The following is a 14379-nucleotide window of genomic DNA, read 5'->3' as shown; positions in this document are numbered from 1 at the left end:
TGTGTGTAATCCCAGCACTTTGGGAGGCCAAGACAGGCGCTTGAGCCCTGGAGTTCGAGATCAGCCTGGGCAACATGGCGAAACCCCATCTCTACAAGAAATACAAAGATTAGCCAGGCATGGTGGTGCATGCCTGTAGCCCCAGCTACTTGGGTGGCTGAGGCAGGAGGATTGCTTAAGCCCGGGAGGTTGAGGCTGCGGTGAGTCATGATCATACCACTGCACTCCAGCCTGAGCAACAGAGCGAGACTCAAAAAAAAGTGTGTGTGGAGTGAAACAGGCTTCCTCTTGTCCATTCCCAGGACAGATGGAAGGATGGGAGGACAAGTGACAGGCCCTCATGGACTATAAAAGCATAATGCCAACTGTGGGGCTTGACTACATTAGCTGATGGGTCGCTCATTACCTCCAGAGCCTTCAAGTGACACTGGATGGCCCACAGGGTGACAGGTTCAGCCACCCACTGCATTTGAGATGGCTGGACTTCCAGGAAGCCTTGGACTGAGGCAATCAGCTCAAGGGGTGCATTTCATCTCAGGGCTGGAAGGGCTGGGGCAGGGTGTCCCTGGTCTCAGGCGCTATTCTGTCCTCAGTTCCCCACCTGCTCTGTGCCAAGCTTCAGGCCAGAGGGGCATGCGGGAGTGAGGCTGTGCACCAGGCCCATCATAGGCACTTGGCATGTGTTTACTCATGAATCCTTGCAGCTGCTCGCTGAGGCTGGCACTCTTCGTATCCCCATTTCACAGATGGGAAACCGAGGCAGGAGTCGTTTTGAATTGTCTATAAGCAATGGGGCTGGGCCAAGCTGATACCCCTGGAGCCAGCATCTCCTCTCTCCAGCAAAGGGAGAGAGGGAGGAAGACTTGCCAGGAAGAACAGAGGGAGGAAGGCCTGCCAGCAAGAACAGGGAGTCGAGGCTATTTAAACAGACGCTGTTTGGAGGAGAAAACGTGCGGGCTGAGGGGGTGTGCGCTCAAGCTGTTCTTTTGTCAGAGCCACCGGCTCTGCAGCGGCCAGGAAGGCCATGGAGGAGGTGGGCTCGCCGGATCGTGTGTGAGTCCCTCCCGTCCCAGTGTCTGAATCAGAAGAACACGACTCCTGCACCCCCACTTCCCATCTGCTGTGGGCGCAGGCTGTGCCGCGTGGGCTCCCGGCCTGATGCCAACTGGGCCCCTCACCTAAGATGATGGGGATAATGATGACGCCAGCACGCCCACTCAGCTCCGGCTGGGGCAGGAAGGTGGAGGCTAGGAACCCATGGCCTGTCCCGCTGGGAGTCTGGGGTGGGGTTTGGCCTAAGTGTGCTGGGCCTAGAGCCAGAGCCCCTTGTTCTAGGCCCAGCTCAGCCATAATGTGCTGGGCTCATTAGCACTCAATCAGAATGCTAACGGCAGCAGCTGTCTCCATCGAGCACTCGCTGCATGCCAGGCCCCGCACTAGGGAAGCTCTGTGCAAACAGTTCTAGGCCGCTCTCAACAGCCTGGGGAAGTAGGGAGGCCCACCTAGAGATGAGGGAACTGAGGCTCAGTGCCTGCCTAAGGTCACAGCAGAACCAGCACTCCAGCCTGGCCTTCCTGAGCCTGAAATCTGTGCTCATTCCTCAGGCTCACTCTGATGGTCTGGGTCTGTTGGTTGATCTGCCAAGTGGGCACAGTGCTGGTTGCCCTGCCTAACTCGAAGGCAAGCAGGTGAGGTACTAATGGCCACGGGAAGTCTAGAAGGTCCAGAAGGTTGTGTGAGACTATGGCGCAGGGCAGCTTCACAAAGGGAGACTGATAGGAGGGTCCTGCCAGCGTGGGGTGGCTGAGGCTGGGAGGATGCAGGGAAGCCCCACTATCTTAGTCCCACTCGGGGTCTATTCTCTTGCTGCAGGGAGCAGAAGGCAGGTGCAGGACTCCAGGGCCAGGGTCCCATCCTCTGCACAGCCCACAGACTGTGCTCATTCCTCAGGCCTACACTGCTGGTCTGGGTCTGTTGAGGGTCAGGGTCCCACCCTCTGCACAGCTGCCCCTGCCCAGGATCACCCAGGTAGTGGTACTCCCAGCTGGCAGTGATGTAGAGGCTGTTCTGGGATGGCCAGACCACCAGGTTTTGCCACGGTGGGAGTTTGGGGTCAGGAAGCTTTCTCAGAGAAACCCCATCCTGCCACCCCACCTCCCTCTCCAGGGGCAGATCGCAAGGGCAGCAGGACCAGGTGGAAAGTGAGCAGCCTTCAGGGGGAGCAGTGTGGACCATGGCCCCTCACCTCCCCCATCCAACCATCCCCTGAGTTCTGAGACCTGCTGGGGCTCACACCTGGGCTCCACAGTCGAGTGCCTTGTTATGTCAGGGTGTCGTGCCTCAGTTTCCCCATTGGCCCCAAAGGGTAAAATAGTAAATATCATAGCATTGTGGTGCGGATTGACTGAGTTCATAGATAGAAAGCTCTTAGCGTGCAGTAGGCATAAGAAGCATCACAGGCGTGTCTACTATTAATGTCGTGACTAACAATTTATTTATTTATTTATTTATTTATTTATTTATTTATTTATTCATTTTTTTGCGATGGAGTTTCTTTTGCCCAGGCTGGAGTGAAATGGTGTGATCTCGGCTCACTGCAACCTCCACCCCCCCGGTTCAAGTGATTCTCCTGCCTCAGCCTCCAGAATAGCAGGGATTATAGGTGCCTGCCACCACGCCCAGCTAATTTTTGTATTTTTAGTAGAGACAGGATTTCGCCATGTTTGCCAGGCTGGTCTCGAACTTCTGACCTCAGGTGATCTGCCTGTCTCGGCCTCCCAAAGTGCTGAGATTACAGGCGTGAGCCACCACACCTGGCAGTGACTAACATTCTTTAAAGAGTTCTTGAAGGGCTTCACCTTTCTCTATCTCCAGCCCGAAATCTTTTTGTTGAATAATTATATTGGGAGAAAAGCCAAGTTACAGAGCAGCTGGATATCACTGATACAAAGTTGTAAAACATTCAACTCGATGTGTTATGTGGTTAAAAGGCACATGACTAGGTGCTAAATGCATGAGAAATGCATGGGAGGGATCAACACTGATTCGGGACCGTGGTGGCCATTTAGGGGTGTGTGGTTGTGGCTGGCATTGGGGAGGCTCTGGATGGGGATCAGCTAATTGGAAATGTTTGTTTGGTTCTTGAGCCTGGGCAGGGACCTGGGTAGTAGTATTTATGCCTTTTTGCCCATCTGAAACACTTGACAATGATTTTCTTTTAAAAACAAGAAAACAATCCTAAAGTGGCATCACTAATGGTTGAATCTAACCCTGAATCTTACCCAGAGCTTCATAAAGTGGTGTCTCTAATGGTTGAATCTAACCCTGCATCTCGCCCAGAGCTTCACTCAGCTCCTAGGCTTCTCCCTAGTCCTGGCTACTGTCCGCTGGACTGTGCCACAGCTTCCACTCCCACCTTCCACACAGCGGCCAGAGGCAAATCCAGCCACGTTGCTCTCCTGCTTAAAATCCTTCCACAGCCCCCTCTCCCTGCCAATAAAGTCCCTGTCCTCCTGGCTTCAGCCCTCACCCCGACAGGACATAGGTCACGCCCACTGAAAGTCCTCTGCTGCTCAACTGCCCCAAACTCCTTCTCACCCTAAGGCCTCCACACATGCTGTTCCTTCTCCAAGAACATTCTTCCCACCCCCACCCCTCCTCTGCCCATTGCCTGCTCACCCTCCAGATGGCAGCTTCCCTGATGCCTGAACTGAGATGCTCTATACAGAGAGAAGAGGGCCCTGAGAGCTTCTCTGGTAGGGCTGCAGAGCACTCATCCATCCATCCATCCAGCATCCATCCATCCATCCATCCATCCATCCATCCATCCATGTGTGCCGCAGCAACATGGCGTCGTGGTTGCAGACACAAACTCTCATGTTAGACAGGCCAGCGTCATTTTCAGCTCCTTGCTTACTGGATCCATGGCCTTGGGAAAGCTGCTTAACTTCTCTGGCCCTCAGTTACCTTATCTGGAAAATGGGTGTAATAATAGTACCTACATTTGGGGATATAAATAATGATAAAATGAAAGAACAGATATGAAGTGTGGTCAACCATAAGAGGCAGTACGTGGTTGTCACCATTACTATTATTCTTTGCTGTTATTGAGAGGCAGGAGAGCATAGTGCGTCATGGAAATGCCAGCTGAGTGAGCTGGACAAGCTTCTTAACCTTTCTGAGCCTCAGTTTCCTCATCTGTAAAACAGAGATAGTAATAGTCCCATAGTTCTTTGGGATTCAATTGTAAGGCCCTTGACAGGCCTGGTGCAGAGGGTGAGCTCACCCCTGCTGCCTCTTGCCAAGTTCCAGGTGCTGTGGCCCCAAAGGCAAATAGGGCCCCATGGTTCCGCAGGTGGCGGTACTCCCAGCTGGCGGTGAGGCAGAGGCCGTTCTGGGATGGCCAGGCCACCAGGTCTTGCCAAGGTGGAAGTTTGGGGTCAGGAAGCCTTCTCAGAGAAACCCCATGCTGCCACCCCGCCTTCCTCTCCAGGGACAGGCCCAGCAGGTGGCTCTGCCTCCTCTCACCCAGGCTGGGAGCAGGTGAGTGGTGGGCAAAGGACAGGGTGGTTTTGATCCTCCTGGTCTCCTAATGCCACTTTGGAGCTGAAGGAAAGAAGATGAACGGGGAGGAGGGTGAGGAAGAGGGAGCAGGGATGGGGTTGGCCGTGTACCTCCCGGGTCCGAGACCCCAGACCATGTCTAAAGACCCCTCTGGCCCCAGGCCCCTTGCTCCTCCCTTCAAAAGTCCCTCCTGTCAGGCTGCTGCTTCCAGAAGCCCAGCTGGGAGTTTTGCTGAGGTCCTGCCTGCCCACACGCCTTCTGGGCCCCAGCCAAAATCCTCAGCAGATGGAGGTCCGCCACCCCTAGCCCACTTCAGTGAGAAATCCCGGCGTGGTCTTGACTCAGCCTCTGTGGCTGTGGGCAGGTCCCTCAGCCTCTCTGAGCCTCAGCTTCCCCTGGAGTGAAACAAGGGCTGTGGAAGCACATAAGTGCTCCCACCTTGGGTTGGTTGCTTCTATCCCTGTCCCCAGAGTTCCACGGGGATGATGTGCCCAAGACTGTCCTGGGGAGATGCCCCCCCGCCCCAGCACCTCACATTCTTCACTCTGTGAGGAGCACCGACCTCTGAGTTCATTCCACCTCCTACAGGTAAAGATTTACAAAATGGCCAATAAACATAAGAAAAGGTGCTCAACATCATGAATCATTGGAGCAATACAAATTAAAACCACAGTGAGTGCACTACACGCCCACCGAAACGGAATGTTTTTAAAATGACCATACTGAGTTTGGCGAGGTTTACACGCGGGCGGGCTTGTAAACCCTCTCAGCTACTGTGGGGAAATGTTTGGCTGTACCTTCCGACACTAAATATATGCCCCTCTTGCAACCCACTCCTGTGGCTCGATCCAGGGAGAAATGAGGGCTGACAGCTGCCAACAGATATCCCAAGAATGTTTACAGCAGCCTTATTTGTCAATCAGAAACAACCCACAGATCCATCCACAGAAGAACAGGTAAATGAATTAAGGCTTGTCCGCGCAACGGAACACCACACGGCAATGAAAACAGCAATCCTCCGTGGGTACACACAACAAGCCAAGGTGCCACAGACGTGACATTGAATGAAAAATCACCAGACGCAAGGGTGCACAGCTGTCTGCGTCCATTTGTACGAAGTCCAAACACAGGCAAAACTGACTACGGTGACAGGAGCCAGAATAGCCGTTGCCTTTGGAAGGCTACTGTCTTTGGGGGCACCAGGGAGCCTTCCGGGGGTGCTGGAAGTGTTCCAGTTCCTGATCGGGCTGGCCCTTTCACAGGGGTATCCATCTATAAATTTTCATCGAGCTGTCCACTTACGATTTGTGTCTGTTTAAGTGAGATCTGTGACCTCTTACATATCTTGAATGTAAGATAAACCTCAAAATAAACAAGTCACACAGGCTTTTTTATTTTATTTATTTTTTGAGACGGAGTCTTGCTCTGTTGCCCAGGCTATAGTGTAGTGGTGCAATCTCGGCTCACTGCAACCTCAGCCTCCCGGGTTGAAGCGATTCTCCTGCCTCAGCCTCCCGAGTAGCTGGGACTATAGGCGCCTGCCACCATGCCCGGCTAATTTTTTGTATTTTTAGTAGAGATGGGGTTTCGCCTTGTCAGCCAGGATGATCTTGATCTCCTGACCTCGTGATCTGCCCGCCTCAGCTTCCCAAAGTGCTGGGATTACAAGCGTGAGCCACCACGCCCGGCACCCACAGGCTTTCAAATCTCCATTTCGGACAGGAAACTGAGGCTGAGAAAGTTAAGCACCTTGCCTGAGGTCACAGAACCCTCAAGTGACAGAGCTGGAATTTGCACCCAGGTGATCTGGCCCTGGAGGCTGTACCAGGAACGTGTTCCACACTGCAGCTTTCTCAAGGCTGGAGGGGGCACTGTGGGGGAGGGAGGACACTGTGGGTCCACATCCTCCAACCAAAGCCCAATAGCAGAAGCCCTCTCTCCAAATTCCACAGCCCCCAGCCATTCCTTTCTCCCAAACCCTCCTCACTGCCAAATAGGCAGGGTCAGGGGAACCAGTGCCCACTGGGCAGAAGCTTCTAGAATGGGCAGCAAAGTCAGAGAAAAGCAAAGACAACCAATGGAATTTAGAGAAGATGCCAAGAGATCCTCGAAGCTGCTGTTTATCTGCAGATTTCCCAGAGAAACAGTGCTGGGAATGGGTGGAAGGGGCTCGAGGGCGGTACACACCTGTAACCCCCATAAACACACCTACACCCCACACAATCCCTATTTAGAAGCCTTCTGCCCAAGAACTCAGAATGTAGAGCCTAAAGGGACTGGGACTTAGCTCCTCTTCCCGCCTGTTTTACAGAGAAGAAAACCAAGGCACCAAGAGGGAAAGTAATTAGTCTAAAGTCACGAGCAAGAACCCAAACCTGTGCCTCCCAGCCTTTCTATTTCAGAGACTTATTTATTTTTATTTTTTATTTTATTTTTATTTTTTTTGAGACAGAGTTTCGCTCTGTTGCCCAGGCTGGAGTGCAGTGGCACAATCTCGGCTCACTGCAACCTCTGCCTCCTGGGTTCAAGTGACTCTTCTGCCTCAGCTTCCCAAGCATCTGGGACCACAGGCACGCGCCACCATACTTGGCTAATTTTTGTATTTTTAAGTAGAGACAGGGTTTTGCCATGTTGGCCAGGCTGGTCTTGAACTCCTGACCTCAAGTGAGCTGCTGGCCTCGGCCTCCCAAAGTGCTGGGATTACAGGGTTAGCCACCGCGCCTGACCTATTTCAGAGACTTTTTAGAGCTGGAAGCATGTTTAGGGAGTATCTGGCCTGCTGTATCACCCATTGTACGGAGGGGAAAACCGAAGCTGGTGGGGGCGGGGCAGGGATTTGCCTGGGTCTGTGTCCTTCACTGTCTCTGAGCTTCTATTTGCTCATCTGTAAGATGGGAATGCGTTCAGCCTCTATCATTGGACTGAAGACTGAATAAGCTAATATGTATCCAGTAAGTGTCTAATAAGTGTTAGTTATTATCAGCAGCAGCAGCAGCAGTGAAGGTCTTGCAGCAAGTCTCCTGGCTATCTAGCCAGTCAGCAGGACAAGCCTTGAGGACTGGCCTCCACCCCTCTCACTCTGGGCTCCGAGGCAGAAATGGTCCAGGACAGTGACTAGCACAGGCACCGCCCTCACCTATTTCTTTTTTTTTTTTGAAACGGAGTCTCGCTCTGTTGCTCAGGCTGGAGTGCAGTGGCACGATCTCGGCTCACTGCAAGCTCCGCCTCCCGGGTTCACGCCATTCTCCTGCCTCAGCCTCCCGAGTAGCTGGGTCTACAGGTGCCCACCACCACGCCCGGCTAATTTTTGTATTTTTAGTAGAGACGGGGTTTCACCGTGTTAGCCAGGATGGTCTCAATCTCCTGACCTCGTGATCTGCCCACCTCCGCCTCCCAAAGTGCTAGGATTACAGGTGTGAGCCGCTGCACCCAGCTCACCTGTCTTTCTCATGCCCCCAAAGGTGAGTGACGTCTGACCCTTCCAGATGGGTCTAGAGTTGATGATGAAGAACGAGGGCTCTACAGCCAGACAGTGGGCTCCACTGCTGACTTGGGGCCAGTTCCTTAACCTCTCTGAACCTTGGTTTCTTTGTACCTCCCTCATAGCGATTTTACAAGGATTAAATAAGATAATGCACTGTGCCTGCCGCATAGTAAGTGCTCAGTAAGTGTTCGCTATAATGGTTATTTGGCTCCCACTCCAGGATGGGAGGAGGCAATCAGCTTGCCGGTCTGGGTTAAGGATGTGGTTTATGCCAAAGAAATGCTGTTGAAATTAATCTTGAAGTTCCGTAGTATACATACATTAAATTAGCACAAAAATGGAACAGGGGAACACGCATGCATGGCCTGTAGACGCATCAATGGGCCAACTCTTGGAAAGTGGCTCCTGGCCTCAGCCATAAAAAGTCAATATTGGCCAGGCACAGTGGCTCACGCCTGTAATCCCAGCACTTTGGGAGGCTGAGGTGGGCGGATCACCTGAGGTCAGGAGTTTGAGACCAGCCTGGCCAACATGGCAAAACCCCATCTCTATTTAAAAAACAAGAATTAGCTGGGCGTGGTGGCACATGCCTGTAGACTCAGCTACTCAGGAGGCTGAGGCAAGAGAATCGCTTGAACCTAGATGGCAGAGGTTGCAATGAGCCAAGATTGCGCCACTGCACTCCAGCCTGGACGACAGAGCTAGACTGTCTCAAAAGCAAAAAAAAAAAAAGTCAATATCCTCTGACCCAGTACCCAGTAATACCACTCCTGGGAATTCAGCCTAAAAAAATCAACAGACTTAAAAACAAACAAACAAACAAACAAACAAACAAACAAACAGCTCTCTGCATGAAATGGATCCTGCAATGAACATCTGGGAGAAAAATAATTAGAAACAACCTACATCTCCAGTAACAGGAGGCGGTCAGGTGACTGATGGATGGGGAGCTGCAGATGAATCCCAGGATATTATGGCATCATTAAAATGGTAATTACACAGCAGCTCTCAAACAATGGCTGCATATGGATAAGGATTGAAAGAGGGTTGCAAAAAGGGAAAAAATGACGCAATCGAATGCAGTATTTTCCCCAAAACCTTCTGATTTATTTCAATGAACAACAATAACAACACAAATAAAAATGGAAAAGAAGACACTTTCCCCTAAGCCCTTAAATGTGGATCCCACTCGAAGCTTTGGGGAGAGGACAGGCCAATCAGACCTTCCCTTCCCTTTTGTAGGAGGGGTGGTGATGCAAGGATGTGCCTGGTGGGGATCAGCAGGGAAGTGTGACGATTATGGAAGCCCAGGTGGGGATAGGAAGGGGACAGGGTGTGAACAGGGATGGCTCCTGAGAGGAGGTGTCCTTGGAGCAGACTCTAAGATGAGGAGCAGGGATGTGCTGGGGGTGATCCAGGCAGAGGCAGGAATGAACTGAGAGAGGGGTCAGGAGCGGGGGCCAGATCCGAAGTGGTAGCCTAGGAGCAGGCCGAGGAGTTAGGAGAGCCCCATGGTGAGCTTAAGGAAGACCGTTGGGGCTGCCTGGAGGAGGATGGAGGGAAGGGTGTGCCTGGAGTCGTGAGACCAGAGACGAGCCTGCTGCAAGCGTGTACAGAGATGAGGCCAATCAGAACTGGGGGGAGAGGGAGGGGCCAAGGATGGTTTCTCAGGGCACGTGGAAGTACTCGGTTCAAGCTGAAACACAGTGTGGTTAGGGGGCTGATGGGACAACCAGAGGGAGATGCACAGGAGGCTGATGTGTTGATGGGTCTGGAGCTTGGAATGGAAACCTGGGCTGGACACTGAGTTTGGTTTGGGGCCCCTCCGTGGAATGGGTGTGGGAAGCCTCAGGACATGGCTGAGTGCACCCAGGGAAAGTGAGGGCCAAGACGGGCACACCCCTTAAAGGAGGAGGACCCTGCAAGGAGACAGAGGCAGCAGACAGAGGGAGGAGGAGGGCTGCTGTGAGAGGCGGCTGGAAACCCAGGGCATGGAGACCTGCAAGAGGGGATGATCAGCAGGGTCAGGTGTAAGAGAGGGTTCCCCCAAGATAAGGACTGAGAAGTCCTCATTTATCATCTTGGGGACATTAGCAAGAACACTTTCAGTGTATCCTGGGAGGGAAAGGAGACCCTGAAAATCTGGGCACTCTGAGGATACTGAATGAGAAGACAGGGGAGAGATTGGACAGTGGCTAACGGGTGCATGGGACTCCGCTGAGACAAGTGGTCTCACCCTGTGTCTGCTGGGCTCCAGCTCCAGCCCCAGCCCCTCCCAGAGGCCCCCAAATGACTAGCTGTGGCTGTTGCCACGCTCAGAAAGCAGACCTGGTGGCCAAGCAGGCCCCCGCCCTTCTCTGTCTGTGGCTGCTGCACTCAGAAAAGAGGAGAAGGTATACATGGGGAAGCCAGGGCTCCCCCAGCCTGGAAGGCTGACCTGTTGCCAAATTCCAGCTGCCAGGATCCCCCCAACCTCAGCGGGCTAACCGGAAGGAAGGCCACCCTGCCAAGTGCTGCAGGTGCTGGGGGCACAGGTCCAAGGCAGGTCCAAGCCTGCCAGCCCCAGACGTGGGAGGAGCCACCTGTGCCATCTGGGCGTGGGGGCAGGGGCTATGGCAGGCACGAGGAAGTTTATTTAATGAAAGTCAAAAATTGTTTTTTACATGACTAAAACCTGTTGCCTAAAACCTGTTTGTTCCTATTTTGACTTTCGGCTGTATTTTAAAAATGAGTAATATTATAGCTTAATGATAAAAATAGCAATCTCTCAAATTGACTGAACATACCTGTGTGCCAGGCACTATTCTTGGCCTTTTATATAAAGTACTTAATCCTCCTAACATTCCAGTGAGGTAGGTGCTATTACTATCCCCATTTTACAGGTGAGAAAACTAAGACTTCCCTTCATTGCATACTTTCAGCTTTTTCCTGATTATTTTCCTGCTCTTGGTTCTCTCATTCTAGAAATCCCCCAGAGCTGGAGTCGGGGAAGAGGCGGGTATGGGCCCGGCTTTTCTCCTGCCTCTGCCGCCTCTCTTAGGACGTTTCTGAGCTGAGTTTTCTCATCTGTAAGGTGCGGGGTTGGCTACAATGGCTGCCTGGCTGCACTCTGACACCCTGTGGGGAGGGTGCTGACACCAGTACAGACGTCCTGGAGGGCTGTCAGACCACGACATCCTCAGCCTTGCGAATGGGCCAGTGCTGCTTGCCCAGGATTTAACTTAAACAGCCCCGGGAGTAAGGGGTCCCTGCATTTACTCCCCGCCTCTCTCCTCCCTCCAACTTGCCTGCTGCACTCCACCTGGGTGGAGGTAGCAGAGAGGGCAGTGCGGGCTTTGGCCTCTTTCTCCCTCTTCCTTCCACAGATCTGATTTTGTTGCTTAACCCCCTTCCTTGTGGTCTGGAAGTCAGTCCATGGCTGGGGTAGTGAATATGTCCCGGATGTTTGTCCTGCCCAGTCTGTCTGCCTTGCACTTCTGGGAGCCCAAATTCATTCTCACAGGGAGGAAGGTGGCCATGAGACTCCAGGGGGGAAATGACTGGCCCAGGGTCACATGAGAGCCAAGAGTGGGTTCCCCCATGCTGGACCCCTTGTGTCTGACCCCAAGCCTGAGTCAGGAAATCCTGGAAAAGGTGCGTGGAGGAGGAGGAGCTCGGGGGGCCCTGTTCTCCATTCAGCCCCCACCCAAGAGCTGTGGGCTTCCAGGTGTGTGAGGCTGGGTGCCTAGCACCTGAGCTCCTGCGGTTTGGGTCATAGTCTGAGCCAGAGAGGGAGATTCAGGGTAGGGAGGTGGTGAGGGGCACCCAGGTTTGTGTTATGGGGCACTCTGTTCCCGGCTCTGTGTAATGAGGGGAGGACCCCGAGTCCCTTGGACGGCGCATCCATCTCCCGGCCATAAAGTGTGAGCGTGGAGCTGGTGCTGATTTGGGGGTGTCCGGAAGAAGGAAATGAAAGGAACATTTAATGAGGTCCTAGCACGTGCCAAGCATTTTCACACACCTACATTTGATTCAATCTCCACTTCAAGTGGACACTGTTATACCTATTTTACAGACACAGAAACTGAGGCTCAGAGAGGTGCCTCGAGAGGGAAAAGGGTAGGGAGCGAATCTTTCTGGCGCGCCCCCTGTGCCTCAGTCACTGTGCCAGACGCCTGCCCGCGTTCCCTATCGAAATCCCCCCGCCTCGCCAGCGAGGAAGGCGCGATCGTCCCCGGAACACAGACGGGAGACCGGAGGCTCCGGGACCGCGGGGCGACCGCGGCCGGGCGGCCCCTCACACCACCCGGACCGCTCCCCCGACGGCGCGCGGCGCTCACCTCCAGGCGGTCGATGCGGTCCCGCAGGGTGCGCACGGCGTCCTCCAGCTCCAGAATGAGCGCAGGCGAGTCCCAGGGCCCGTCGGCCATGGTGTCGCGGCGGGGCCCGGCGCCCTGGAGGCCGCGCGGCAGGCCGCTCTCGCAGCGGCCCAGCTTGCCGGTGAGCTCACGGATGGTGTCCTGGTCCGCGCGGATGCGCGCCTCCTGCTGCAGCGCCGTCTGGCGCAGCTGCTCGGCCGTGCTCTGCAGCAGCAGCAGCTCTTCGCGCTCGCCCGGCGCAGCGCCCGCCGCGTCTCCCTGCTGGGCCCCCGACGGGCAGGCAGCCGCCAGCGGCGTGCACAGGAAGCGGCTGAACAGGGGCCCGGGCGGCAGCGGGTGCGCGCTGGCCGCGGGTGCCCCGGGCAGCGCGGGGGGCCCGGCTGAACCGCCCGCGCCGTGCAGCGCGCTCAGGCTCCGCTGCGGGCCCGGGGACGCGGCGGCGCCCGAGGCGACCGAGGCGTTGTCGGCGCCGCCGGGCAGCGCCCGCGCCGGGCTGGCCGCCAGGGGCACGCTGGCGATGATGCAGATGACGGCACCGAGGAACGCCAGCATGCCCGCGGCCAGCAGCACGGCCAGGAACTTCAGCGTGAGGCGGGCGGCGGGGGCGCCCGAGGCCCCCGGCAGGCGCGGCGGCGGGGTCGGGGCGCGGAGCCCGGGCGCGCTGGGCCGAGCGGGGCAGGCGCGGGAGCCGGAGCCGGAGCCTGAGCCGGAGCCGGAGCCGGAGCTGTCGCCGCGGCCGCTGCTGCCGCCGCTCTGAGCCCGAGCGGCGGGAGGAGGAGAAGGCGGCAGGCGGCGGGGAGGGGGAGCGGGCGCGGCGGCCCCGCCCCACTCGCTCCCCAGGGCCGGCCCTGGCCCTGGCCCAGCCCCGCACCCGTTCAGTGCCGGGCGCCGGGCTGGGGGCGCCGCCGGGGATGCGGCGAGGAGCGAGGGCAGCGCCTGGGACCTTATCTCGCCGCGGTCACAGCGCAGGGGGCGGCGACCCGAGGGCCGCGCGGCGGGGCTCCTGGGTGACCCCCATCCCAGCCCTCCCGTGCTCGGGCCCCCTCCCCAAGCCGGTTATGCTCACAGCCACCTGGGAGGGAGCTTTCCTCCGGGTGGGGCTCTGCGCTGGGCGCGCCACAAGCTGGGTCGCAATTGAGCCTCGCCCTGGACAGGCTCACAATAGAAATGAGGAAACTGAGGCACCGGAGGTCAGGCCGCTGTCCAAGGTCACCAGGTGGCTGCGTTGGAGCCGCCTGCGAGCTTAGGCACATTTCACTGGACCAGACTGTGGATGGGGCTGGAGTGGGAGCGGTTAGAGGAGGAGAAGAGGCTAGTGTTGGGGGTTGGGGGGAGGCGCGGATTTTGACCTAACTTCTGTTTATACTGCGGCCACCTGCCCGTCACCCCCACCTCCAACCTTCTGAAGGAGCAGAGTTCACTCCCCACCACCCTCATTACAAAATCTTCCTGTGATCTCAGAGGATGATGGAAATTCTCTCCTCTGAATCCTTGGGGGCTTAGAGCATCACGGGTCCAGAGAAACCCCCACCCCCACCCCCACTGCAGTCTGCCTTCGTTGGCAAGCAGTGCCACGTGCCTGCTGGGCATGTGGACCAGGCCCAGAAGGAACAGCAGGAATGGGAGTGGGCTGTGCTGTGGGGGTGGCGGAGGAGCGTTTTACTTTCTCCTGTCAAAAATGTCTATATATATTTTGTTGAAAATTAGCTTTGCAATTAAAAACTTAAAAACAATCCTACTATCCTCCACACTTTATCCCCAGCTCCAATTTTCCATGAGGTCTTTCCTGACCAATATGGATTCCCAGGGCTGGAAGGGCGCTGGGAGGGCTGTGGTTATTCCCAGCCCTGTCTCCCTTCCAAGCCTGCATTTTTGACTTGAAGGGAAGGCGCAAACCAGGATCTCTGGACCACCGCGGCTACCACTGTGGTTTCGAGTGGACTTCACATAGCGCTGGTGGTGGGGAGAGACCGG

The 14379-nt window shown here is 55.5% G+C and overlaps 1 protein-coding gene across 1 annotated transcript in view; it reads right to left on the bottom strand.

The window, feature by feature from the left end:
- NPTXR (neuronal pentraxin receptor) overlaps positions 1-14379 on the bottom strand; it is a 41335-nt gene that overhangs the window by 12681 nt on the left and 14275 nt on the right. The window contains exon 4 of the mRNA XM_058431902.1: positions 12367-13408. Coding sequence (XP_058287885.1) covers positions 12367-13408 — 1042 coding nt within the window. The remainder of the gene's footprint in view (positions 1-12366; positions 13409-14379) is intronic.

This window comes from Hylobates moloch, unplaced genomic scaffold (genome assembly GCF_009828535.3).
Source record: "Hylobates moloch isolate HMO894 unplaced genomic scaffold, HMol_V3 SCAFFOLD_19, whole genome shotgun sequence".
NCBI lineage: Eukaryota > Metazoa > Chordata > Mammalia > Primates > Hylobatidae > Hylobates > Hylobates moloch.
This window is presented reverse-complemented; position numbering and strand designations above follow the sequence as displayed.